This window comes from Ptychodera flava, chromosome 15 (genome assembly GCF_041260155.1).
Source record: "Ptychodera flava strain L36383 chromosome 15, AS_Pfla_20210202, whole genome shotgun sequence".
In the NCBI taxonomy this organism is placed as follows: Eukaryota; Metazoa; Hemichordata; class Enteropneusta; family Ptychoderidae; genus Ptychodera; species Ptychodera flava.
In genome coordinates this window covers 36,052,501-36,079,928 of record NC_091942.1, presented here as the reverse complement: position 1 = coordinate 36,079,928, position 27,428 = coordinate 36,052,501, and the positions used below count along the sequence as shown (strand labels likewise).

Genomic DNA, 27,428 nt, shown 5'->3' with positions numbered 1-27,428 from the left:
TGTGTGCATTTTCCTCCCATTGTCTTTTCAATAATGATTTATTGACCTGAGGATGGCAGAGGCCGGTCAGTTACTTGAACTTAGGCATCAACTGCAGTATACTAGATATCAAAACTTTATTTACCAAAATAATTTATACAGAATAGATTTCAATATTAGCACAAGGAGTAGACATACATAATGAGTTGTATAATCATTTACATTTCATGTACTTTATCATTAGCATAAATATTACAGACAATTTACATAGACATTGAGACACAGCAAGGTACACGTATGACAAAGTAGTCTAAGAGACTCTTGTGTTTGTATTCCAACACAATCAGTTCAGTCCTGGGTAAATTGAGGATACTTTGTATGAATTCTGACAACAAACTTTTCACATTCAGCTACGTTTCACAGTGCTTCATGGCAACCACCTTTATGTACATTTCATTTTTGTATTTACACATAATCATAGTAAAGCACCTGAGTATTTCTGAATTGACAACTGAGCTTTCAGCCTTACAGTAATTACAAAGTTTTCCTACATTTTCGTTTGTTAATCTTCCTACCACTTAGACCAGTCCAACAATCCTGTAACCCCTATATCTTTGTAGAACAGACCAATGACCCTGTGACCCATAACCCATCTAACCAGCTGACAAAAGTGCACATATACTATTGGCAAGGAAATCTGCAGGATGTGAAAATGCCATTTTGTGAGTTATTATCAATTTTCACACTCTATTCAAAATTTTCAAACTCTATTCTAAACAGCAAGAAAATTAAAAAAGTATTTCAAATTTGATTAGTCTGGCAACATACACAAAGTGTAATGAGTTAAAACCACCTGGCATACACTGTGAAATTACAGTATTATTTCTTTAAATTCTCAGTATCGTATAGAGACTAATGATTACAAATACATGATGAATTATGTATGACAAAATATCAATTCATGCTAATTTTGTTTGTAAAATAAGCTTTACAATCCAGATAATTTCCATCATTAGCAACATAACAAATGTCAACCATATGCATTTCAAATGTATTGATTTAAAACTTTTGAACCGAAAGATTCTCATCTGGTCATTAGAAATATATTTATCAAAATACAAAAACAGCATTACGTTTGCTATGATGTATAAACAATACAAAATCTTGGATTTGTTAAGTTTCCATGGCTATCCTTGGAATAATTACATATGCATATATTGTAATACCTGACTGTATCTTAAAAACTGACAGGAAAACTACCTCTGATAAACAAAATCCAACACCATAATGACAGTTATTTTTGCAAGAATTTTTAACCAATCCGCAGGAAGTAGATCATAATATAATAAAATTATAATAAAAAGTAAAAATCAGATAATATAAAATTTACATTTATTCAAAATGGACCCTGCATATCTGACAATATTCATCTCAAGTCTTGGTCTGCTTGCACTCTTCCAGAAAGCAGTCATATTCTATGCAGTTTCAATCCTCAAAAAGTTTTGGACATGTTTTGGTGATATCTGAACCATGGATGGGATTGTTCTATACTAAGTACTTTCACATAGTTACTCTTTAAGTTTTAAAAACTACATACACGTTTTACAATAATACATATTTTAACAATGTTATCCTTTAAGTTTTTAAAAACTACAATACAACACTATATATGTACAAAAATATCAGAAAAAGTAAAATAGTTGTGCCAAGGAAATTTATAAAAATACACTTTGTTTATTATTAAATTTTACACAAATGACATCAAGTTTTCACAACAGTAAACTGTACATTCTTTTAAATAGGTACACATGATCCTTTAAATATAGAATCTTTCTCACTGTTTCTTCTTTGGAAATTTACGTTGACTTACAGAATTACAACACTTGTTTTCTTTCATCTTCTAAAATTCTTCTTCAATATCCAATATATCGCAAATAGGTTCCCTATATTTATCTGGCCTAGCAGTTTGTTTTCATTTTATAAATCTGCAATGCCCTGTGATCTATGACACATACAAACCATAGGCCTGTGATCCCTTGGATTACATTCTCAATGATGTCATGATTATCTGTCCGTATTGATAGCAATCTCTAAAATTATGTACATCCGCAATGTCTTCGAAATAAAATTGGATCTAAAATTAAGATGAGTTTGTTAGTTATTTAAAACTTTCAGAGTTGAACTCTCTGCATTTAGACTTAAATGAAATCAAATGAATAATAATTTTACACCAAATATATAAAATATACAATAAATGAAGTTAAAAATGTTAAGGGAAATGATGTAATCATACTGTACATTGTATTTGCAATTCTATTTCAATGACATTCATGCAGATCTCCTTCGTATCACACAGTGACTTCCACTGTTTTCTGGCACAATGTATACTTAAAATTAATCACAAAGGAATAAACAGGACGGCTGTTGATGTATATTCCTATTGAACACAAAAACACCTGTGTTTGCTCTTCCTTAGCTTATCATTAATTATGTACGGTACATTAAATTCTTCTATTAACTGAAAAGTGTCCAATCACAAAAACCTCTATGATACAAAATCAATAAGGACATGCATGTTTCAATGTGCATTTCTTGTAAAGAACCAATCTAACCTTTTGTAATTTCACATGAATGAAATTTGTACGCTTGGAGAGAAACGTGTAATAAGCTGCCATTCTGTGATATGACTTAAACTTAAGAATTAATACAAAAACACATGTAATTCACTGTGTGTGGTGCAATGGAATAGCATTCAAATTTATGTTTAAGTATGCTTTGTAGCCTCATTTTCATGAGTATGAAGAATTGTATGAACAGACTTGGTGTTAATGACAATACTGGTAAGATCTAACACTCTGTTCAAAGTGTTTAAAGGTATGACACACCCACACACACCTACTTTCACTACTGGGGATGATGTTTGCATTAATAAAGACTATCCAATAGCAAAATGTATCTTACTTTAGGCATACAAAATTAATCTGTTCTTTCCTGGAGTTTGTTTGCATAAATGTTGTCATAATACTTTATCTTTTTTTCAGTTTTGCACTTTCTAAATTGAGCTCAGGCACTGTACTGGTCTTGACTCAGTATATTTTGACATACACTTTTCTTGTTGCTATAAATTGGAATTATAAATGTCCTGATTGCTGACATGAATAGTTACAAAGTCTATCAAAGCAATAAGACAATATAGTTTGTGGTATTTCAAGTTATCAACATACTTCAATTATCATACAAAGTAGCATTTTGTGAAAAGATATCTTTGAGACAGAGTTGATCAATTATACAGCATTTGAACTGGACGGAGATATTTTGCATGTTTTGACAGGATGTTCAAAAGACGTAAGTACCTGCAGTGAAAGACCCTTGATGGCCAGTCTGATGATAGTCAGATAGTTTTCCATCTACTGAGAGTCTGTGATAGGTGAGTGCTCTAAAAGTTTCAACACCCTGTCAATCTTGGCTTCCAGTCCCAGTACTCTGCTGTTGAGTTTGTGGAACTGTGACCTCACTTCACTGACATCAGCCTTGACATTCTCACTGATTGGAGGAGGAGGAGGATATCCCATATGGTGAGGAGGTCTTGAATCACCTTGGCTAAATGACCATGTTTGATTCAGTGTTGTTGGAGGGACTGCTTGTTTTGAAATGTTAGCATCTGGTCTGCTGCTGATACCAACAGATTCCTTGATTTCTTCAATTTCATGTATGACTTGTTGCAACCTGTAGTGACCAATGAATTCAATGTTACACGTAACAAGTTCAATTTTGTATTTTGACCAAGATTTGACAGAAATGAGAACACTGACACTAGTCTTGTCATCTCACGTTTTCCATATCAACATATGATATATTTTATCTTCGTTCAAGTTAAAAAGCCTCACACCACAGTCACTGCTAAGTGATGAAATAGTTCAATGGTGTTGTTTTGGCATGTCGTGATTTTAAGTTGATTCAAATATGGCATAATTTGAGAATGGGAAAACATACAGAAACTGATATCATTCACTTTCAATGACAAATTAAGTGATTCTTTAGGCTGAGTAAATATTCTTTCATTGTTGCAAAAAAATAACTGACTCAAGTAAAATATCATTTTTAGAGTTCAAGTTTTTACATAACAAATTGTGCTGTTTCATCATTAAAATTCTGTCAGAATTGATGTGCCTAAATCATTACTAACAGAATTCCGGCTTTAACTTTGATACCAGTCGTCTAAAATTTGCAAATATTTCTTGATATCCTTAATATTTACAATATTTACATGTAGTTCACATTTTCCTCACAAAGATTGATTTCATGGAGACTATTGTAAATCTTGAAAATGTAACTAACCACTTACATACCACCTTTCAAATTATTAATGTACAAATGCTATTAAAAGTGTCTTCATGGATTTCATTTAGTTGAACAGGTGTTACGGTGTGATAACAGACAGAATGATAATGAATACCTTTCACCGTTTGAAGAGACTGTACTCTGCCAGGACGTCACATACTCTTGGTTTCTTTTGATGAAGTAGTTGTTCATATGTTGTCTTTCAAACACATTCAGGTAGTCTTCAAGTCTGTCATCCAGTTTCACCTCTGATGGTAAAAACATGAAACATCCAAGACCAAAGTCACCTTACTAATAAAACTATATTGATTAATCAACTGGTCCTACAAAGATCTTTTTTATCGCATCTCTATCTTACTGATCTGAACACATCAACAATTACCACAATTCCCCTGATAGATCTCACGGAGACTGCCCTCAAATGATGGTGCATCAACACTTTGTATTCACTGGCTGTGTTTTCACTTGCTAGTATTCCTGCATAGTGCAAACCAAGCCTAAGGTCAACATTCCATCACAATATCTTTTGTGTAAAACAACAAGGCTGTACTACAATCTAATACAGTTACAGAATCAGACACTGGTGTACGGTGGCTAGTACCATACAGTGTATTGTTCATTGAATACTGTCATACCAATTTCACCCTACTGTGCCTTTACAACTGTAGTGTTTCTAGTAGTTGTGTAGAGGGCAGAATGTCAAGATACTGTGCAATCATGTGTTTCGATCTAAATTCCAAAATTTGTTGAAGATTGAATGGAAAGAACTTACGTAAAGTGTGTGACTGGTTCATTTCAAATTCCTTCAATATCTTAGCTCTCTCTTCATCCTTCTTATCCATTTTGCTAGCTTCTACATTAAGAAGAATGGACACTGTGTAAGCTGAATCTTTGTCATGTGAAAGGTGTGTTGCTAACTAAATGCCCTAATTTTGGAATCAGGTCTACCATTATTTAATATTTATAATTGTAAACAGTCTTGAAGAGCGTCATGACAATGATGAGGAAGCAGGGCCTCATAGTTTGTTGGAACATGGCGTGTCAATATTGTACTTCTGATGTTGCCAGCAGCAATGGCAGTTCAGTAATGAGAGAATTGATCTCTGTCCCTGGCAGATGTAGAATGTATGAACTGATCTTGAGAGAGAGAGTTGAATGCAACATACATGTATACCGAGGATCAACAATAACTTGATTCCATTGTCCTTTCCATATGTGATGTGTACAGCCTACTTCTGGAATGTTTTTATCAAACCTTAAAACTCCGATTTCATGGAACCTACCACACTTGAAATCATAAAGTGGTATAGAGAAACTGTGCAATCTTTCTGGTCTGAATGTGCTTGATTGAGATGCATTTGCTGACGTGACACCAAGATGAAAAGTTATTTGGCTGTTAACATCAAAGGGAAAGATATCTGTGATCCACATACTTCTCAAAGAATTCCAGAGTTTGATCTTCTGATAGCAATGCTTTATAATCCTGTGTACGTGGTTGATAATGATTAATGGAGGCGCCAATGTTGGTCTGTCATTATACTCGCAGATTAACTCGTATCGATAAAATCGCCAGATGGTTTCTGAGTTGTCCTGTACTTTCTGGAAGGTGTTACTGTACAAATGGAAAATTGCCGAGAAGAAGAAATGTTTATTTTTGGAATCATGTGATATTGTTTAGTACTGTTTCTTTCAACTAAAAGTATTACATATTACGTGAAAATTACACACTACAGAAATACAGTATAGTTTCCAAACATATGCGGATATGACCTCCAGGAAGAATTTACTTTGACATTAAATTGAAATAAAAATAATGAGCAAGATGAGCCTCCACAGAGTAAGGTACCCCTTTATTTGTGTTCTTCGATTTCCTCTAATTGTTTCCACTGCACTACTAGACTCCTAGACTGAGAAATGGGGTGAGCTGCATGTAAAAAAGACAACTTTATGTATCATGTTATCATCTGCCCAGTGCTGGATAATACTCAGATGTTGACTTTACCTGAACATAGCAATTAGTAGATTGATAAGTAAGATGTTGGATATCAGCATATAGATTGCAGTCAGTGTCGGCGGCACCCATTTGATGCTGTCATCTGTATGGGGACAAGTGTCCATGTACCGGGGATCCTCATAACATGTCTCATTTTCAACCAAACCTAGAAAAGATATGTTTTGATGGTCAGAGGGAAATCTGTATGAAGTTTTAAAATGACTGGTGTAAGATGGTCCATCATCTCTGGCATTCTTGTCACATGATACAGCCTGCATCTTGAATCAACACAACACTAACAACATGCGAGCTATGTGGTAAAGTATTTACAGCCCCCAGACAGAGTCTTCAGTGTTATTTAATCAGCCAAACAAGATGCTGAGAAGTCATATCCCTAATAACATGGAATCTAACGTGACGGTTGGAAAGTGATCAAGTACTGTAATGTAATTGATCCAGTCTCTCTCTGCTCAAATTGTTTGTCTTATCAATCTACTTAGTAAGTTAAATAATGTGAGTTCTAAGGGTATGAGATGGGTGAATAGATCTGGGAAAGAAATTGCCATTTCCCTGGTGTCAACACTTCAACTAGACTTTTGACGCAGTATACATTTATCAGAGATATTTCTTTCTATTATCAATGGTGAATCTGAAACTATATCTGGCAAATTTCTTGTCTTAATGACACATCAAGTTCTGTTGATGGTTGTTTTTTTTTGTCTGATGTACCAGAAGTAAAGATGCGTTTGCAGTTCTGTCATGTAATGGCAGATGAATAGTTCATAATGAACAGAAATGTCATCACTCTCAAGAAAAGTACAATTGTCAGGTGAAACATCAATCTTGTCCCTCCCAATCCCCCCTCCTCCAAAAGACATACCTTCAATCTCTTCAAGGAAGAGTTCACCATACAACTGCCAATATGGTTTGTAGACAGACTTGAAAATAACAAGGGGATTCCGTTGCATGTTGGGATAGAGTAAAGCTTCATTGGCAATTCCAAAACTCAAGATGAAAATGACCAATATCACGATGAAGTATACAAGATCCCTCAACTGAAGACAAGAAAGACAAACAAAACATAAGTGCATCATTCAGAAATCTTTTACAAGTTGATAATGGTGAGTAGCAGTTGTGATTGTTTGAGGAATTGACACAATACTGTATTATGAATGCCTGTTGTGAGACTGAATTCATTGTATACAAACAAGGCTGATTGTCTTGAATCTACAGCAACAGGAATTTTAGATTGTTTAATCATCATTGAACAGTTCCCATGTGTGCATTTACATTAGCATAGTATATTGCCCTCAATGGCGATACATCGATACATGGTGTTAGTGTTTTACAAAAGTGATATTTTCATGATAACCGTTCTAAATATACATTTTTCAAACGTGAACTTGGCATCAAACGGACTTCAATGTGGCTACTTGAACATATGGCGGATAACAACATCTTCTTATTTCAAATGCCAGTGTAGCACATGATTGAGAAAGTACATCTAACAGCCTGTGAATCTACATAAGGAGTGTAAGGTAAATACTGAAAATTGTCCCATAGGTGCCATGAAACTGTCCAAAGTGAATGTACAGAGACACACCTGGAAATGGTAAAAAGGGATATTCTGTACTATTTTTACTTGTGTGAAAAAGTATCCTGCTTAATACCGAATTGGATTGTTAGGTATGCTAGAGACATTTCAATTTACATTAGTTTTCTGGAACCCTTACCATCTTTGAAATCATGATTATCTTTGGTCCGATATCTTTCTGTACAAATCCCATGTGGAGAAGACGGAAGTAGAAAAACATCAAGGTGATGCAGTATATGACCCTAGCAGCAGCAAAGGATTCAGATTTAAGTGTGAATCTCAGAATAACTGAAGTGATGAACAAACTGAACATTGCCAGGTCAAAGAGATTCCATGCATCAGATCCCCAGCTCCAAATCTTATACCAGATAGACTTGGGCTCTTTTACAATGATCTGAAAAAATGAATAAAAATAATCACAATGGATGTCAGACATCATAATAGCCAGAGATAACTGACAAAGAAATTCTAGAAATGCAGGGTTTTCAAACAATACCATTTGTAACCAGACATCTTTCAGAGACAAATATTTCTCATAAGAAAATTTAGTAAAGAAATGAAAAGATAGAAAAGTGAATCTTCTCTGACATTTTTGGTCAAGATAGTATTCAGTACATTTTAAAAATTTGAAAATGTATGTGTCGTGTGGTGAGAATTTTTAGGTGTGCCAAGAATTTTTAGGTGTGGTAAGAATTTTTATGTTTGAAGGAAATTGTCTCCCTACATAAATGCAATATTGGCTGAGCCATACCAGTCAAGCATTGCCATTGATAACATTGGGTTCAGACCATGGTGGGAAAAGGAGATTCACAAACAAGAGAAGTTATAGCTAGTGCTATAATTGCATATAGTACCTACACAAGTGAAATATTATGTGCTCTGGTTTCTGAAGGTTAAAGGTTATCACTCAAGTGAAATGTATATTCTGATGGTAATAGCTTGTTAACAGACATCTAACTCAGTGTGAACTACATGAACTCTACAAAGGTACAATGCACACAGCTTTCATCTGCACCTTATGCTAGATATTTTCAATGATAAAAAAAAGACATTTCATGTTGTAATACCTGACGGCATTCCTCTATGAGTAGTGTACCAACCCATGCAATCACGACAATTTCTATCCAGCCTGGTGAATTGGGTTGATCTGCCGGTCTGAGATCAGTCAGGATAAATATACTGAACAGGATTAATAGCACTATGTACATAATCTGAAATAGAAAAAATCAAGCAAACAGTGTTGGTATTAAGCTAATCTGACAAACTTGAAATGTATATTATGTTATCAGCTGATATTCTAGTTTGAGACAACTCAAACATATCACCAAGCACTCTGTAAAACATTCGTACAGCTATGAAATAATAACCACTTACCACACCAATTCTCAAACATATCACCAAGCACTCTGTAAAACATTGGTACAGCTATGAAATAATAACCACTTACCACACCAATTCTCAAACATATCACCAAGCACTCTGTAAAACATTGGTACAGCTATGAAATAATAACCACTTACCACACCAATTCTCAAACATATCACCAAGCACTCTGTAAAACATTCGTACAGCTATGAAATAATAACCACTTACCACACCATAGTAGAATTTAGTGACAGGGGCTTTGTAGAAGTAACCAAGTCCTTCCCATAGGGTGACATCGTCTTCCTCACCACCGATACGTCTGATTTCACACTGTCTCTCACAGGAATATTTGGAGTCCCATCGGAAGAGACAATTCTTCACTCGTTGGTACAGCGGCAGTTTCTGTTTTTCCTCTTTGCTTTGCTCTTCCCGCTTCTCATCTCTGGACTTGTCGTCCTCGTTGATCTTAAGTAATCCTTGTTTGTAATCCTTGGCAAGGAATGTCATTCCCGGAATGATAAATGGGAACATGGTTGCAATAAGAAACTGGGAAAAAACAAAAACAACAGCGTAAATATGAAAGTAGGATGAGAAATGGCAGAAGGTTTTCCTGTTTTTAAGAACAGAAAAAGACCAAAAGAAATGTGACACTCACCAAAGTTTGCTGTGTACAGATTTATGTTTGTCACCGGCACTGATGGAATCATGGGTTTACATCTGAACACCAAGTCTTTGACAACCCTATTGTGTTCTGTGTTATATCTAGACCTACGGTAAATGTGACTTGAAAGTTTTATGAGGGATGAGGGCCGGATAGTGGAGGAAGGCAGTGTTGATGTAACTTTCATCTGAATATCATGACGTTTAAAATTATTCAGTTTAGATTTTACTGAAATATTTTGCGATTTATAAAATTTATTATTAATGAAGGGGCATTAAAAAAGCAAGCAATAGTGAACGTGGGTGCCTTCTAAAATTCATTCAAAATAAAGTTCTCCATTTATCCATATGATAGCTATGATAAATTGAATCATTGACACAGCTGGGAGTGAGCAAATCCATTTGGTACATAATAGTCCCAAGACCAATATCAAGGTATATCTGCTGGTTCAACAACCTAGGTTGGTAGTGCTATGTGTATTGTTTTTACAAAAGAGGGCAAGTCTGTCTGATGAGTTGAAGTGAAATGGAAAATTTGCCAATCTGAGCAAACTTGTAGTGGTCCTGGACCTACATGTTTGAATATTGGCACTGCTGACCCCTAGGACTTCAATGTAACTTACCCCAATCCACTGTGGTACAGAATGAATCTGAACGTTGCCTTTCCAAACTCTCTGTAGTTTTGTCTGACAACAGTCATGCTCTATGAATTTCATCTGATCTGCTGCATACGCAACAGACAGGCAAGTAGAGCCACCCCAGGCTGTTAGTTTTCGCACCAGTGCCAGTTTGGACATTCTCTTGTCAGATTCATAGCAGCTTTCCAACACACCAACGGCAAGACTTTCAAATTCACTGAAAGAACAAATACAAAGCATACTGGTACATGACTTCATCAAGGTGCCCAATAACACTTTATCATGGTTTACCATTTACATTTGAAATATTCTTGGCACACAAATTTTTTACAAGATGCATATGCTTGTAACATGTTACAGATTTCAGAAATGTTAAATGAAAAAGAATTGAAAAAAAAAGTATGGTATATGACAATGAAGAGGGTATGGAACCAAACGAACTAAAATAGGTGAAATTTGTTATTTGAGATACACAAGGACAGAAAAACCACTTAGGGTCTGAAAATTGATGTTACAGTAACAGTATCGGTTGTGTTAAATTTTACAAAAACCCTTTTTAGGGATGGATTAGCATTATAGACATTGCTTGCAACAAAACTAGCGGTAAATAAGCTGAAAATGTTCAAATCTAAAAAGAGGTTTCCCACTCATATTGTGAAAGCATTTTTATCCTTTTATTCTTCTCCCACTTCAAGGGCACAAACTTTGCCTGATTTACAGAAAACTGGGATTTGATACAGATCATGAGTTGTTGAAAAGATAAACTGAAAACATACTCAGCATGGTCACAAAGATCACTGTAGAGTGTCAACTCTTCTTCAATCTTGGCATGTTCTGACAAAGCTTTCAGTATCCTTCCAGCTATCAGAGCAGAACCTGCCATCAAATATACAAATTCAATGTACATGTGACTAGAAGGCATCAAATATCTTTCCCATGGTATTTTTAACACTGTTTTGTTCATTGCAGGAGCAACAATGTTCTCACTGCCTTCAAGTTATACAGCCACTGCAAATTCTCCATGATTTGTCAAAATACTCAATACCACAGAGACACAAAACATGGTTCCTTGAAAAAGTTACAATTGATATTTTCCAACCAAAACTTTGAAGTTGATTAACATTTCATAAAGTTCCATTCACATACTGATATATTGATTATGAACACGTTAAACAGATTTTATTTTATTCTGTTTTTCCAGTTATTTGCAAAAAAGTGGCACTTTTCAGTTAATAATCCATGTCTGCTTTCAAACAAGTATTTGTACTCACTGATCCAAAGTATAAAAACTATTAAAAAGCAAACATACCTATGCTGCCGACAGAGATTCTTTTCCAGAATAATTTTGCCATGGCTCTCCTGTTGAGTAACACAGCCCATAGGAAGAGATGCTGGGCTGGGCACTTGAAATCATGTTCATCCTTAGTATCTGGATTCTTCTCTACATTGAATGCGAACTGATCATTCTTGGATCTCACAATGTACTTTTCCTCCACGTAAATTCTGTCACTTTCATGCAAGGTCAATTTGTGAACCATTCTGCCAACATTCCTCAGAAGGTACTCCTGATGGACATCATTTTTCTGTTCATTTCAAACACAATATTGATTGTCAATACTTTGTGATTTGAAGGTCATATCACCACCACGATAAAAACTTTCATTCATGGATTCAGCTACATATTGTGAGGTTCACAAATAAATTTTAGACCTGGAAAAGAAAGTCAAAGATGTTGACTTCGTGTCACTTTTGTTTTGCACTTTGATACAACCTGGTTATGTTTTTTTCATAAAAAATATGATCCATACAGGTAGATCACGTCTTTGTAGCTTTACTATGGGTTTCAACAGTAAAGGGTTACCAGTTCGCTTTGCATAGCAATTTCTTGACAAACCACGCGATGCATTTTAGGTCTTGAGCATATAGTTATTTTTATTTTATTTTTAATTTTATTACTCATCTAACAGGCAAGGCCAATTACAGGATGAGATACCCATAACCCACTCCCAATGGAGCAATAAGGAGTAAAGTGCCTTTCTCAACAGCACAACACTGTGCTGGAGTCTTGAACTCACCGTCCTCTGACAGTGAGTACGCTACTCTGAACTTTACCGGGTCTCGAGCTCAACATCCTCCAATAGTGTATCCGGTACCCTTACCACTCCACCGCTGTGCCTCCTCAATCTAGTTAAATAAATAGTTAATAATAACTGCCCCCTTATCCAGCTTTCATTTTCACTGAGAGAACTTAACAACTATCAAACACGGTGGTGTTTACTTACATGTGTAAGCTTGTCAAGACGGGCTTTCAAGATGTCTTTTGTAGTTGACCTTCCATCTATGGACCAATCGCAGTAAATCACCTGCAGATTGAAAGCAGAGATCATGTATAAATGAATTTTGAAGTAGGTATATGAAATATTGTGAAAGAGGAACTCACAATACTGCACCATTGTCATTGTTGATCAGAAAATTATCATTTGTCATAGAGCTTAAGAAGTGTAGGGCCATATTTAAAGTTTGAAGAGGGTGCCATCAAGGCTTATTGAAAATGTTGCTGGATCAACTTCTGTATATTTATCATATTATAAATTACATTTACATGAAATCTCAACATCTTGAGCAGATCTTTGAGCAATATATACCAAATGGTGATGGCAAAAGGGAGATACTGATAATGCTTCTCAACAATATGTCAAACCATAATCCATTAACTCATACACAAATAATCTGTATGTCTACTTCAGTTTCACACGTCATGTTGAAAAAACACAAACTGTCTGTGGACCTACTACACACAATTCAAATCAACTTTGTGAGAAGCTGAATAGTAGAAGCTGTGTTTGACTCATGCACTCTTACAATTGTTAGTAACAGTGTCAAGTGGAACTTGGGTAAATGCTTCAAAAAAGTATTGAAGTTTAATATTACAATTTGGATATTTCACAAAATCTGCTGATGATAATGACTTTGTATATCGTTGAATAAAAATCAAGAAATGATGACAACTTTGCATCCTGAAAGCTGTTCTATCCTCAGCAGTGGCAAGGAGTACGGGATTCTAAAAATTCATCATTGATTAAGATTTCATAAAAATCTTGTAACATTGTAAGAAAGTGAGAGTTAAACGCAACAAGACTTACCTTCTTATAAAGGTCATAAAGTCTTGGAACAGTAAGGAACTTATCAAGGTGAATGACATGCTGCAGGAACAACTCTACAAACTCAACTTTGTTGTCAATCAATGCTGCCATCATATTCTCTTCCAACTCCACATTCTGTCAATGTTAAAATGTACATTGTGTTTGAAATCAGTGAAGGTAAAAAAAGGGTGCAGGGAGTAAAGTGCCTGCCCCTTTTCACTGATTTGCTACACACCAGTGTATTACTTATGATATTGCTTTAAAGAGGCACTCCCACTTTGTAACATTTTTAAAACACATTTTTTTCATGCCAACGGTCGATATTTGACTTGGCGACTGCGCGCGGATCGCGAGATATCGATAAAAACATGTCATTTCCCGAGCGTATTTTTCACATCCCGAAGTTTTATGATCGTTCTAATTTTGACTCGAAATCCCCCGAAGGTCTGTTGTTGTGCTGATTGACGATATTCTAGGGAGTCTACAATAAGTTCGAACGACGCAATTAATTTACTTCCCACTGCAAAGACTTTATATACAGCATTATGCCTTTACCTCAGGTAAGTTTTTAAAAACTTCTCCTTAGTTTTTGTCGTTTTCATTATTCTAAATTGGTTGTATTATATTTTTAACCAATACCACATAAACATCAGTTTTTACATGTCAAATATTAGCCGCCTCCGATGACTACATTTTGTCGTCTGCCACACAGTACGCCGTGCGCGTGGTATGCGCGCGTGGCATGCGTCTATGCATATCACATGGCGGCCGCTATGTATCAACCGCACGTAACTGTGCTAGTCACCTTTGCCAATTCTGGTGGAATCAGCAAAAATTGTTTTTCATTTATACGCCTAGTCAGTAAGACTTAGCTTTCTCCCACAGGCCATGACCGATCACCGACGCCAGTGGTACTGTGGCGTACGCAGCGTCAGCGTAGACTCGTACTCCATAGCTTAGTTGACAATGATACCAGTGCCGAACGCTCGATGTTCGGAAGCTGAATTTAAGTGGGCCACCGGAATTCAAACTTTTTCTTTTTTGAAGACATGTTTTTATCGATATCTCGCGATCCGCGCGCAGTCGCCTCGTCAAATATCGACCGTTGGCATAAAAAAAATATGCTTTAAAAATGTTACCAAGTGTGAGTGCCACTTAATGTCATGCAAATAAGGAAGATGAAGCCATTATTCTAACCATGCTGTTCATTACCTAGTCTTATGTGATAGCTGTGTCAAAACCAGTGAATTTTGTGACGTCATACCCACAGAATGTATGCTATGATGCAGCATTATGGCTCCAGGTGTTTTCTATCTACAAACTCCCTGGCATTGCCAAAACTACAAAGTAATAGCAATTAATGACACCCTACCGGACCATACTTGACTCAAGCAAACTTTGCACTCCATAATATACTCGGCTTCACCTCATAAAATGAACCTTATGTAGTGCAAAGTTTACTTTCGTCCATTATGGCCTGAGAGGGGTGCATTATTGCTTCAGAATTGACAATACACTTTGGCTGTCATTTATAATTCTACAATAACTCATGCTTAAATATGCCATACTGGTCCTGGATTTGTAAAGTAATACATATACACGCAGTCACCCGTGATATACCTAAGTATCCATTCACTGTGATTTCTATAGTGATGGTAATATTATATCATATTACTGGTAGATTCTGTTCTATTTCTACTTATATTGATACCATGTAAAAGTTCAAAATCCAATCAAGGCACAGCAGATGTGATAATCTATTCTGTGATGTGCACCCTCTACATGTCGATTACACAATTGCATGATGGGAAAACTGACCTTCCACTTGTCTCTCCTCTCAGCAGTGATGATTTCCTCCCTGGCAATGTCCGAACGATTCCATTTCAATGCCAAGTTCATCTGCACTTGGATGTCATTAGACAGTGATTCAGCTGTAAAGATATTTAACTTGACAATGAGATATCCACTTAAATGGTTTTTGTTATCATTGTCATCAAAGTGATAAACGTAGTTTATTGTAACTGAAACTTTAAGATCAATGCAAAGAAAATTGCACATGTAGTTTCATCTACCATTTAGCAATCATTTCTCAATACAAGCTCAACCCAGATTGCTTGGCACTAGCCCTCTGAAGAAGGTCAAAGTTCAAAGTAAAGCCCTGCTGAAGTCAATAGAACATTTCCTTAATTTCCTCTGCAAAGGAATGAGTACATTGTTGTCTTTTAAAATGATTTTCTTGATGATACATTGTAAATATTTTACTAGAAAACCGTGTCAGGTACAAAGTATGCAACAAGGAAATATAAATGATACATCTCCAATTTTTGTATTGTACATTATAAGGTCACAAGCATTTGTTGAGATGTTGTTGTGAGGTATCAGAAAGTATCTTCAATGTCAAGTTAAGTTAAATGTTTCGTGGCAAGTCATGATGCAATAATGACTAAGTCGTACATGTGTTCTTTTTCTTGAGACAGTTAAGACAAGACTGCAAAAATTTTGTTCTTGTTGATACTGACCTTGAAGCAAACCATGTAGAATTGCCCTGTCAATGTCTTTGAAATTATTCTCTTGCATATGAAAGACAGTTATCTGTGAATTTGACAATAAAAAATCCATTCAAGATTGCAAGTCTGCATTCTTGAGAATGAAGCAGCATCTACATGCAATATACAAACTACATTGATGAAACTTTGTACTGATGATACTTTGAATACCTCTTCTTCCAAAGAGATATTTACGATGAAAACAACAGTCAAAAGAGAATAAAAATTCAAAGAATGTAAGCTTTTCCTGATGTGCATATTAGACAAGCTGAATTGTAAACAAGGTGGATGAAAAAAATATCAACTGAGAGAATATTTCACATTTCATAAGCCAACATAACGGAGTACTGAAAACATAATTTCAAGCAAGTAAGTTTATGTAAGTAAATAATTTGTTAAGGGGAACAAAATTGTCTGGAATGTAACTTTCCTCTTTGAATTCAGTCAAAAGTCCTACACAATAATTTTCAAATTGTTCTATTTCTTCATGTCAGTTTGCTTGTCGTTATTACCTATATATACACTGTACTTCGATAATATTGTTTGTTTTGAACTTGTTTCAGAGTACGGGTAAGTTTCATATGCCACTTACAACATAGCAGGCAAAGGACAGACATACCGGTATAACAATCAGACATATTCAGGTGTCAGAATTACTTTTATGATACAAAACTGGATCAGATATTGACAAATTTGTCCAGTCCTACAGCAGGGGAGATCTTTCCCTTTTACAACTATATCATACACAGGCAATAATAACCAGATAGTAAAGGTTTGTAAAATGTACTTCAGCAATGATAACATTATTTTTATACAAACCATTGCCCTATATTGAGGTTCCATAATCTTCTTTAACCAGCCTATACATTTTTTCAGTTTGTCTTCATCTTTGATTTCACTTTTCAGCGAATCCATACCCTCCAACACTTCTAGGATCTCTTTGGGTTTTCTGGGAGAAAATTGAAAGAATGTTGTACATCAGATGACAAATATATTTCGTTGACACTATTATAGACAAGAAAAATCTGAGCTTGTTATATCAGTGTAATACTCAAAACCGAAAGCAAAGTTTACAGTTTAAGATTTTATTTGCAAAATATTACTTTGTCAAACATGATGTTTTACCTTTAAAAGTGTACACAGGAAGTTACATTGACTGGACAAGACAAAATGAGTTTGTCTATAGTAATTATGACTGCTTCACTAGAAAAATTATACTAATTCATGGTATTCACGATTGTATTTTTATACATATACATGTACATATATTATGTACTTACACAACGATTCATACATTTACACTCACAGTATGTAGAGACTATCAATACAATTCTAGTTGCTCCTCTTGCCAGACTGCATGGCATAAGGGCAATACAAAACAAATCTTTGAAATGTTTTAGGTATTGAGTTGTTAAGGTGTGAGCATGTTCCATTCTACCCTTGTTTCAATTGGTCATGTCATGACATTGAAAACATTGAAAGAAGTCACCTTGTTTAAGGGGGTTTTCTTGGAGAAAATTGAAAGACTGTTGCACATCACATTATAAAGTTTGTTGACGGGAGGGGAGGATACTTACTTTGACTGTTTTGTTTTTCTCAGAGCTTCAGAAATGATATCAGCAGCTCTACCACTACCTTCTACAATCACAACTGGGACTGATTTTTTGCTTTTCTCCTTTGGCACTAGTGACTTATACACTGTTTCTATGGTACCATAACCACCTTCCACAACAACCAACACTACTGGTACATGAAGTCTCTCTGTGAGTATACAACAAAGTATGTTTTGACATGTTAATAATCTAAACAAGTAATAAATACATTGGCTATGATTTGGATTTGGGATAATATCATTGATATGAATGTAAAGATGAGCAAAATTATTTGATACAAGACTGAGGTTGAACTCAATTGTTTTACATGTGCATGTGTGTTTGGATTCAACTATGGGATGAAAGTTAAGATAGATTTGTACTCAGTGAATTGGCGATTGAATAACACACTGTCTCTGATTGTAGATTACTACTTGCTGATTGCAAATCAATTGTGTTTTAATTCATTCTGAATGTTCATCAACTATGAGCTGTCTCTGAAAATTAAGACACTCACCTACTATCATATTTAAGTATTTCCTGTTCTATCCAGTACAACATTTGTCCATTTTGAGTCAACTATATCAATTCACATGGGTACTTACTGTTAGGGTCAGTGTTTCCCATAGCCTTGGTGTCAGTGTGTATGAACTGTTCCAGACTTGCTCTGAGTCCAATGTCTGCACCATATTCCTCCTTCCCATGATCCACCAGGATAAAGTGTGTGTGGTTGCTATCCAATGCAGTGAACTTTTTATGATGTATGAGGTCTTTCTCAAGGTATCTTGCTGGCCAAAGTCCATATCCATCTTTGTTCTGATAACATGAAATCAGGTCTGCTCTTTAGTTGGGGCGGTCTACAAAAAGCTTTATATTCCATATGAAATGAAAAGTCAACAATACTTTGGTACTATATTGTACATCATGTATGAAATTCAAGTATCATACACCTGTATATCGTTCTTACAGCTAATATAATTACTCGGCACTGTATTGAGAATTTTTGTTATTTTGTTTAGAAAGAAATGTCGCAAAGCTTTATTCATGACTGAATTACACTTGCCAAGGAAAGATCAGCTCTCTATAGTAGCACTGATTATGGTTGAGTTCTTACATGTATTACAGCACTGCTCATGCAACATTGACTTCTAAGTGTCGATAGAAATTTGGACAATTGATCTTGGTTCTGTATATTAACCCTTTGAGTGCACAAAGTCAATTTTTGTCACCTTTAGAAAAAAAAATACTCAAGTCAATTTATTTAAGATTTTTGTCAAAATTTTGATAGCAAACTGTAGCCAATAAAATATGATGTCCATTTGGTCCAAAATTATCAAAAAATTTCAGAAAAATTCATAAAAATTGGAAAAAATGTGGCTGTGAAATTTTGGTGGGAAAAATTACAGCACTCAGAGGGTTAATTTATTCTTACAGATTGTGGTAAAACTCCTTGATGTGGCCTTTGTTGTTTTCATAGTAGCACTGTGGAAACTACACATTTTGCAAACATAATTGTCCATAGTCTTCAAAATAAAGTTCAAACAAAAATAAATGTTTGCATGTATACAACAGTCATATCATTTGTAATCAATCGTATGACTGCAAATCAAATGTTCGGTGAATTGCACTCTACATGTATGTATACACTGACTCACAGGATGTGTTAAGGCTTGGTTGTTAACGATGACATTCCAGGTTGCTATTCCCAATGCGACTACATTTTTGATTCTCTCATCAGTTGTTCCTTGGCTTTCTTCATTAATTGCCTCTCCCACTTTTTTCATGACGCCTACCGCTGTACCACCAGTGATGATCCAGGCACCTAGGTATCAATCATTAGTACAGGATATGATCATTTCATGTGTCTACATGCAGCGTTTTGTGATAATCAAAGTGCTGAAATCACAAATAAATGTATACGACAAAATTCATGTGAGCACAGACAGAGTTACTCTCCATAATGTTGCCACTTTTTGAGGATGTTATTCTCGTAGTCATTCTCATGAAAAGTAATTCAAACAGTCAAACTGAAACCTGTTTGTTGCTATATGACTTGCCTTATGAGGCCATAACATCGATATGAGACAAATAGTAAATCAACGTGCCAAATACATGTATGCCTTGGAATCCATGTATGGACGACACCGCTGTGTATTAAGGATGTACGATTGGAAAAAATAAAAGTAATGTCAATTTTTTCAAATGTTTTTTTTTTTGAATACCTACATATGAGAGTAGTCCAAAACTGGGAAAAAAGATGGGGTCACCATGCTTGTTTTTTTACAAAATGACATTAAAAATTCACGGTTTTTCACAAAATCACTAAAAATCAATAAAACAGGTCATCATTTTCATACTTATATCATGATTACATTTTCCACGTTTACACTATAAAAGAACAAACAAATATAAATTTAAGCTACTTTGAAGATTTTACTTACATTAAAATTGAGCTTAAAAGTCACGATATTTATTTTTTAACCAAAATTGCAACAAATATGCCCAAAATTTTATGATTGGGAGAGGGTAATTTATTAATTATTGATAGTTTGTACTAATGTCAAATTTCTAAAACTTTGCTAAATAATAGCTCTTTTTGTGAATTTTTCAAAACCACATTTTGTTTAGTAGGTCACCGAGCTCGATTTTTCACAATTTTGCAAAATGTAACTAGGATTTATAGGTTCTGGCGAAAAACCATGCTCTCCCGGATTCGTCCCGCGAGGGCGCTCTTCAAATGCTGCTGACCTGCAGTGGCCTTGTCCAGGCCTGGTCATGATTCAAGCCTACCAGTAAACTTTAATGAGAGGGAAATGACTGAACAAAGCAAAGACTTTCAGGTTCTTCTACTTTTTAGAGTCTATATATTAAACTTATTGCCGTGACGCTTATCGGTGGGGATTAGGTTAACTTCGCTGCAGGCTAAGTTGCCACAGACTACTACGCTGAGCCAGAAGCCTAGGTTGTAAACCATTTCCCCAATACACGATGACAATCGTAAGGCAAGCCCACAACTGACACAAGTGCCAATATTTTCTGCTAGTACACTCAAATCTACAATACGACGGCCATTCTTCCATTCTCCGGTAGGTCTACTAGCGACACTATCATTGGGATTATAAATACTCGTCTTTCTCATTGTCCACTACCTCCTCATGTAATATAGCGAATCGGACTTCACTTTTCTGACTAACGCTGTACAGGCTATGGTCATGTTGCATTTTTATTATCTCTTCGCTGAATTCTCGTACCTTCCAGCGTGTTTTGAGGGCACGTTGAACATTTTCTCGCGATTTTTCTCCGCGAGATAGAAATTTTCCTTTACCTGCAGACGACATTTTGTAAAACGCAAAAAACGTTCAGAACGTCACTATGCGCGCGTGGTTACCATGGATACATTTCTGCGCGGAAATCGGCGCAGTACGCTAATATTTTTCCCATCGTACATCCTTAATTATAGAAAGTTCCATGAAATTGTCAGAGCAATTGGGTGTAACAATTTCATGGAATGGGCCATTGAAACTGAAGTTCCTTTTTTGTGAATTTCAATGCATCTCTTTGTATATTTCTTAGTAATCAATAATAGTATGTTTATCTGTAAACTTTTTTACTGACAGTTTCATGGCAATACCTGTACTGACAGCAGCCTTAAATAGTCCTTTGTTGAACAGGTTCTTCAATCTTCCTTTGAAGAAGAAATCTTGAGCACCTCCAGTTACAGAAATCAATACTTTTGGTAGCGGCATTTTCCAGTGTTTTGTCATCAGTTCCCACAGGATTTCAGGCTTTGTATTCTTATCAACCCTTATGTACTGAAATCAAATATAAAATTATACAACATGGTTTTCTTAACACTGACAGAATTTGACGAGATGGAATTCTCCTCTCTGTTGACTTGATGTCAGATGACTTGATGTCAGGTGACTGTGGTATGAAATTGACAAAGATTTTCTTTTGCTAAATTCATGAAACTGATTTTTCTTGTCAATTTTGTATTTCATTGTACAGTACACCTAGTCTTAAATAGTACCAGTACCTAATTATAAATTATTCATTTACCGTACATGTAAACTTAGGAAGAGCAATATTTTCTCCCTGTGGCAAAATCCTGCTAATGTATACTTTTGCATTGGAATGGGTGTATTAACAGTGCTTGTTTTTCTTGACATTTTAATCAAATCTACAGTGATTGGAGCAAAACTGTGATAAACAAAAACAATGTGAGTTTGAGCATAGACCCTCAAGAAAAACTATTGAAAAAAATATGGGAGAAAAGCTTTGACACACATTTTACGCCCAAGCATCCATTTATTATGCTAAGCATTACAGATAGCAATGCGAATAAATATGAAATTTTCTTGTTGGAAAACAAATTATTTGAAGGGTAGAGTTTATTTTTCTCATCCAGTCACTAAATAATAAGTTTATCATAATAATTCAGGTTTTGAAAGTTATCTTACCGGTGCAGTTTTATTGTTCTGACCAAATCCTATGAATTCAATTTCTCCAAACGAGTTTGCATTTTCCAAATCTCCATCTTTTGGTCCTGTCCTCTGCTTGATTTCTTTGTCCTTCACAAACCTTGCAATTTCATTGTGCTGTAGATTGAAATATCAACAAATAATACATTACAATACATTTACATCTTCTTGTTGTCTTTCTTTAAGGTTCTATAGCTTCCAGAGATGGAAAATTTACTGCCAATACATCCTAATGTACAGTTTTTCTTTGATGATGAGGCACATCAACAATTCTCCAACTAATCAACTGCATCGATCAGCAATTTTTCTGATTGGAATGAGATCTTACAAGACTTTGATATTAAATATATGCACAAGAGCATTGAATCCATACACATTATTAAAAATAGTGATTTCTGTACAAAACTCTGCACTGGAAATATTATGCTGATTGTCCTGCTTCTCATGATAATATTCTGCAAACATTACAGCTACAAGTACCAAAGATCTCACACAGCCTCCTTCAGTCTGGTCTATTGTGAAATTATGATACAGAGAGAAATTACAAACGAACAAGAGTCTGTTCACCCTAAACAATATTCCCATATTCTATCTGCCTGACCTATCAAAAAGGTTTCCTGGTGTGCCATCACCAAATGGTAAAACTGAGATTCTTGTAGCAATTTATACAGAGAGCAACATGTACAGGTAAGTACAGGAAATTATGTACTATATGTAATTACTCTCACCATCCAATGATGTGCATTGAGCCGTGAATATCAAGTTTGACTGTGCTGAATATAAATTGTAGATTCAAACTTACCCAATCTTGTTCAGATATTTCTTTCAGTACATTTAGTCCTGCTTGTACGTCTTCGACTTTTTCGGCTACAATTACATCTTCTACAACTGGCTGTCGATCCTTATCAACATCATATCCCTCATCCCTTTCTCTCTTATCTTTATCTTTTTTGTATTCTCTACGATGCTTTTCTTCCAAACTACTTCGCTTTCTCACTCGTTGAGAATGTGGATGTTCTTCATATGCATGGTTATCATAGCCTTCCACATGACTTCTCCGAGTGGAATTGAACTCTTCTGTTGAAGCATCACCAACCCTGACTGGCGGTAAATGTCTACGTGAGTGTTGCCTTTTATGTTTCTTCTTCCTTTTGTATCTGTAATCATCATTGTGCTGCTGTGTCAAACTTTCATTCAAAATCTCGGAAGTTTGCAAAAGTTCCTCACTTCTTGGTGAACGATGCATTGAAGGATGGCTATCCTCTCCCTGACTGTGCTCGGAACCCTTGCTTTCCGGCGGGTCCATGGTGGCTGTCTCTCTTCCGTGGAAACACTGAAGTTGCACACTATCCGGATCTTTGAATATTGGAAGTTGATAGGTGTTACTCATAGCATGTCAGTCATCTGTCGGGATCTTCAACCTGTGCCATGAACTCACCTTCTGGAACAAGGAAACCAAACAATCAGAGCACATTTTTTGCACAATTTCTATTTCTAGGTACAATAACACACTGCTATACATGTATATATGCTACTGAAAGAAATTAATGAATGTATATTGCTTTTATTATTGTTATTGTTATTGTCAAAAACAAATCTTAACTTTCCAGATGTTATTTTCTGAAACATGTTATTTTTCAACTTGCATAATTAATTACTGAATATACATAGCACACAAATATTTGATGTGGTAGTTTTACTGGGAATGTGGCAAAAAATTATAGTAATATACCTACACCACAATATTTACTTGTGTTGAGACTGGTAATTTATGTGAAAACCGCTTTGAAATAGAAAGACTCTGGACAATTTGTCACATCACAAAAACATTCAATAATTTCAACTTTTTCAGTGATTTCAGCTGATTTGTAACACAATCTCTTAGTGACATATCCACAAACACGAACTTTGGTATTCGCCTGTACAGTGGCATTCCAAGTGACAAAATGTTTGTATAAGAATGGTGTATGAATGCAATGTGACCACAGGGTTAATAATATTCAGAAATTCCTAGGCGGTTGCCATGTCTTGAATTAAGTTAAGCAAACAAAGGCAAGGATTAAGAGGTTGTGGTAGTTGGCAATTGTTGTTTTCCATTAAAATAAAAATGCAAACTGATTTTGTTCAGTCGTTGAAGATGTAATGAATTGTCAGTTTCACAAACTTTGTCAACATATGCTGTAAATATACCACACTGGTGTAGAAATTGACATAATTGATGCATTGTAGTAGGACAGTACACTGTACTTTGGTAAACGAAACTATCAACATACTTTGCAAGATTGCAAAACTACCTCTAAAGGCAGGCATGGATTCATTTACCTGATTAGGAATTAATGTAACTATTGCATACAATCAACTACACTCTGAATATTATCGATACAATAGGTGGAAATGAATAACTTTTAGAATATATCAGTATACAGTAGTTATTTTCATCTAAACATAAAAAATCTTTAGGGTAGTACCCCCCTAGAAATAGAAAGATTTAACCTTTTATTCAAACTTTCTGTAGGAAACTTGAAGCCATCTCCCTTTCTGACTCAAGGAAACAATATCAAGGGTCACAACACAAATGTGGTATTATATTACCCAGCTACCAAATATATTATTCAAAATGGCCACTAACCCTACACTAACTCTATGAAGGCAAATTAAATCTTTGATTTTCATATTTCAAATAAGACAGTGAAAACCTTATTCACTCCATGAGTTTCACAATGGGTCTCTACAAGTGCATGGTTGACCAGACAAGTATTGTAAACATTTGACAATCATGAGTATCTGTCTGTGAGTCTCATACTCTACCTACATTCATGTAGATTGACAAAATGATCATTTTTTATAGCTTGCACACACATAGAAAGAATCTTATTCAAATTACTGAAATGGCAATGACTTATTAACTCGGTGTTCATTCTACAGTAAATGTTTGTCATTCTGTCAGTGTACATATTCAAGTACACAAGTAAGGACTAACATTCTCAAACTCTCAATAAAAATAGTTTCATCTCCAATATGAAGACAGTTTTAAATAAAGTTGGTGTTCAATACTACATATTTGTGTGTATAGCGCATTGTCAATTTCATTTACTGTCTCTGTTCTACTGTGAAGTTTTTGACTGACAGGTACCGCTTATAGGAGCCTATTTTTTCATTGACAATGTGGAATACAGTTGACATTATCAAGTTTTCACATGTCAGAAATACAGCATTCATTGAAAGAATATTCATTGTATTTAATATGTAGATCATCATGTACTTGTATATGTATCTAATATCATTGGTAAAATATTCTGACTTGAAATCCGCAACTTGGTCTTCTTCTTTCACACACTACATGTAATATGTGATGTACATGTAGCCTAATGTAATCATCCTTTTTTCACTCCATGATGTAATGTACAGCCTTCTGTTACACTATAATACCAGTTTAATACAATTGCATAGCTGCAAAAATCTTGCAAATTTGGTAATGTTTATGATCTTTAAAGTGAACTTCCCTGTCAGCAGTACAGTATTTACTTCTATGGGTAAAAAAACAACTTGGAAACCCAACATAACATTTTTCATGTTTATAAGGAAATTTGTCAAACTGAAAATACTTACATCACAGGTAAATTCACATATTTTTTGGAAGCTAATGAATTATAATCTAATATAAGGTGTTGTTTACAATGAATCAAGCAATGAACCTGTAAGACTGAAGTACTCTAAAAATATTGATCTGTTTTGATGTCTTTGGTTGTATACTAATATAGAGGACTTAGTCCTACCGGACAAATATTGACTGTTGATAGCAGCTGATTTCACAATAATAAATTTTAAACTTTATGCTGTTGTTCATCAACACACACTGAGAGTGTTAGTGATACAAACAATCTCTGTGAGATCTTTATGCCCACTTATTGCTGGTGCCCTCCCACTGCACCATTGCAGACACGGTGTCATCATACCAGCAATTAAAATTCCTCTGGGATCACTAAAATGCAATGTTACAATTGAAACTGTAGACTGCCTACCGATAGTCAGGACTTAATCAATTCAAGAACAGATGGGTTAGCCACATCATACCACCTCCATGGTCACGTTGGTGTGAACATGGAGGTAGTAGTGGACGGTTACGGTTACCTCTATGGTGTGTGAGCACGAAAACGTTCGAACAGTACAGTAGCGCACTCGATGTAATGCAGTACTTTGGACGTATTAAATATACATTTCTAGAATATGGCGATATAAGATTCCGTACACGATATATTCTGGCCATCAGGAGGCGCGGCCTGCGTTTCCTAAACAGAATTTTTACGCGAGGGCCGCTATCGAGTTTGAGCAGTTGCCATCGTTACGTGAGACGCCTGACACAAAAACCTTACGGGTCATTCAAAGACTTGTGCTTGCGATTTACGAACGTAACGTTGCCACTGACTTCACAATGAAACGACGACTGTTTACATAGTCTACTGTCCATGTTGACTGGGTGCCAGCGCCTACGAAAACAATATTACAGTACAACAGCATATATTCACGGTCACTCCACCGATCGTGACTGTGATATGTCGGGGATATGTAACACTGGTCGCGAAGTACTACGTCTGAAAAATGGCTACTTGCAAGTTGTTGTACTTGATTGTTCAGTGTTGCTGTAGATTGGATTGTGGCACAATTGCTGGCCTTATCGAATACACAGTAGGCTCTTACCTTTATACTGACAGTGCAAACAATACTGGCCGCTGAAAGAACCAGATATAAACTACATTACTCTTACAGGTGGTTTCAGAATACATTTATCATGCGCCCATGATATGTTATGCCGGTGGTGAGGGATACCTGTCCTTTTGCCTCCTGCGCATGCGCATATTTGGTGTCTGATATTAATACACAGAAGCTACTTTCATTTTCAGAGCAATTTATGTGTTTGGTGACAGTGAACAGGCAAGAAATGTTTCGACAAAGATTGTGTTCCTATCTTTCTTTCTGAGTATTGAAATACGCAAAACCTTTGATTTTATCACAGACCCTTTTTTTCAGGTCAATAATTTTGTAATTCTTCGACCATAGAGGTAGTTCACATTACCTTATGACAAATTTCAGCTCTT

The 27,428-nt window shown here is 35.5% G+C and overlaps 1 protein-coding gene across 2 annotated transcripts; it reads right to left on the bottom strand.

Annotated features, from left to right (window-relative positions):
• Positions 1-92: 92 nt before the first annotated feature.
• On the bottom strand, positions 93-27,169 carry LOC139152036 (transient receptor potential cation channel subfamily M member 5-like). 2 transcript variants are annotated; one of them, XM_070725122.1, is made up of 24 exons: positions 27,031-27,169; positions 23,135-23,773; positions 22,312-22,449; positions 21,483-21,663; positions 19,507-19,673; positions 18,457-18,667; positions 17,837-18,020; positions 17,079-17,208; positions 16,233-16,305; positions 15,532-15,644; positions 13,714-13,848; positions 12,853-12,933; positions 11,880-12,153; positions 11,347-11,446; positions 10,556-10,787; positions 9,501-9,818; positions 8,975-9,118; positions 8,047-8,301; positions 7,194-7,368; positions 6,323-6,479; positions 5,754-5,932; positions 5,093-5,173; positions 4,436-4,568; positions 93-3,705 (listed from the first exon to the last, which is right to left on the bottom strand). In XM_070725122.1, exons 2-24 carry the CDS (start codon positions 23,720-23,722, stop codon positions 3,387-3,389), a joined length of 4,368 nt encoding a protein of 1,455 aa, XP_070581223.1. In that variant the 5' UTR covers positions 23,723-23,773; positions 27,031-27,169; the 3' UTR covers positions 93-3,386. The 2 variants fall into 2 exon arrangements, with proteins under 2 accessions (XP_070581223.1, XP_070581225.1); XM_070725124.1 differs by having other exon boundaries at positions 23,135-23,770; positions 27,031-27,156.
• Between the last annotated feature and the right edge of the window lie 259 nt (positions 27,170-27,428).

Bases quoted from the DNA above. Each gene is read 5' to 3' on its own strand.
- LOC139152036 (XM_070725122.1), bottom strand. From the start codon at position 23,722: ATGAGTAACACCTATCAACTTCCAATATTCAAAGATCCGGATAGTGTG. The intron at 17,209-17,836 runs GTAAGTATCCTC...ATTTTCTCCCAG, and splicing joins AGAAAAACAAAACAGTCAAA to AAAACCCAAAGAGATCCTAG. The intron at 13,849-15,531 runs GTCAGTTTTCCC...TAACATTGACAG, and splicing joins AGAGGAGAGACAAGTGGAAG to AATGTGGAGTTGGAAGAGAA.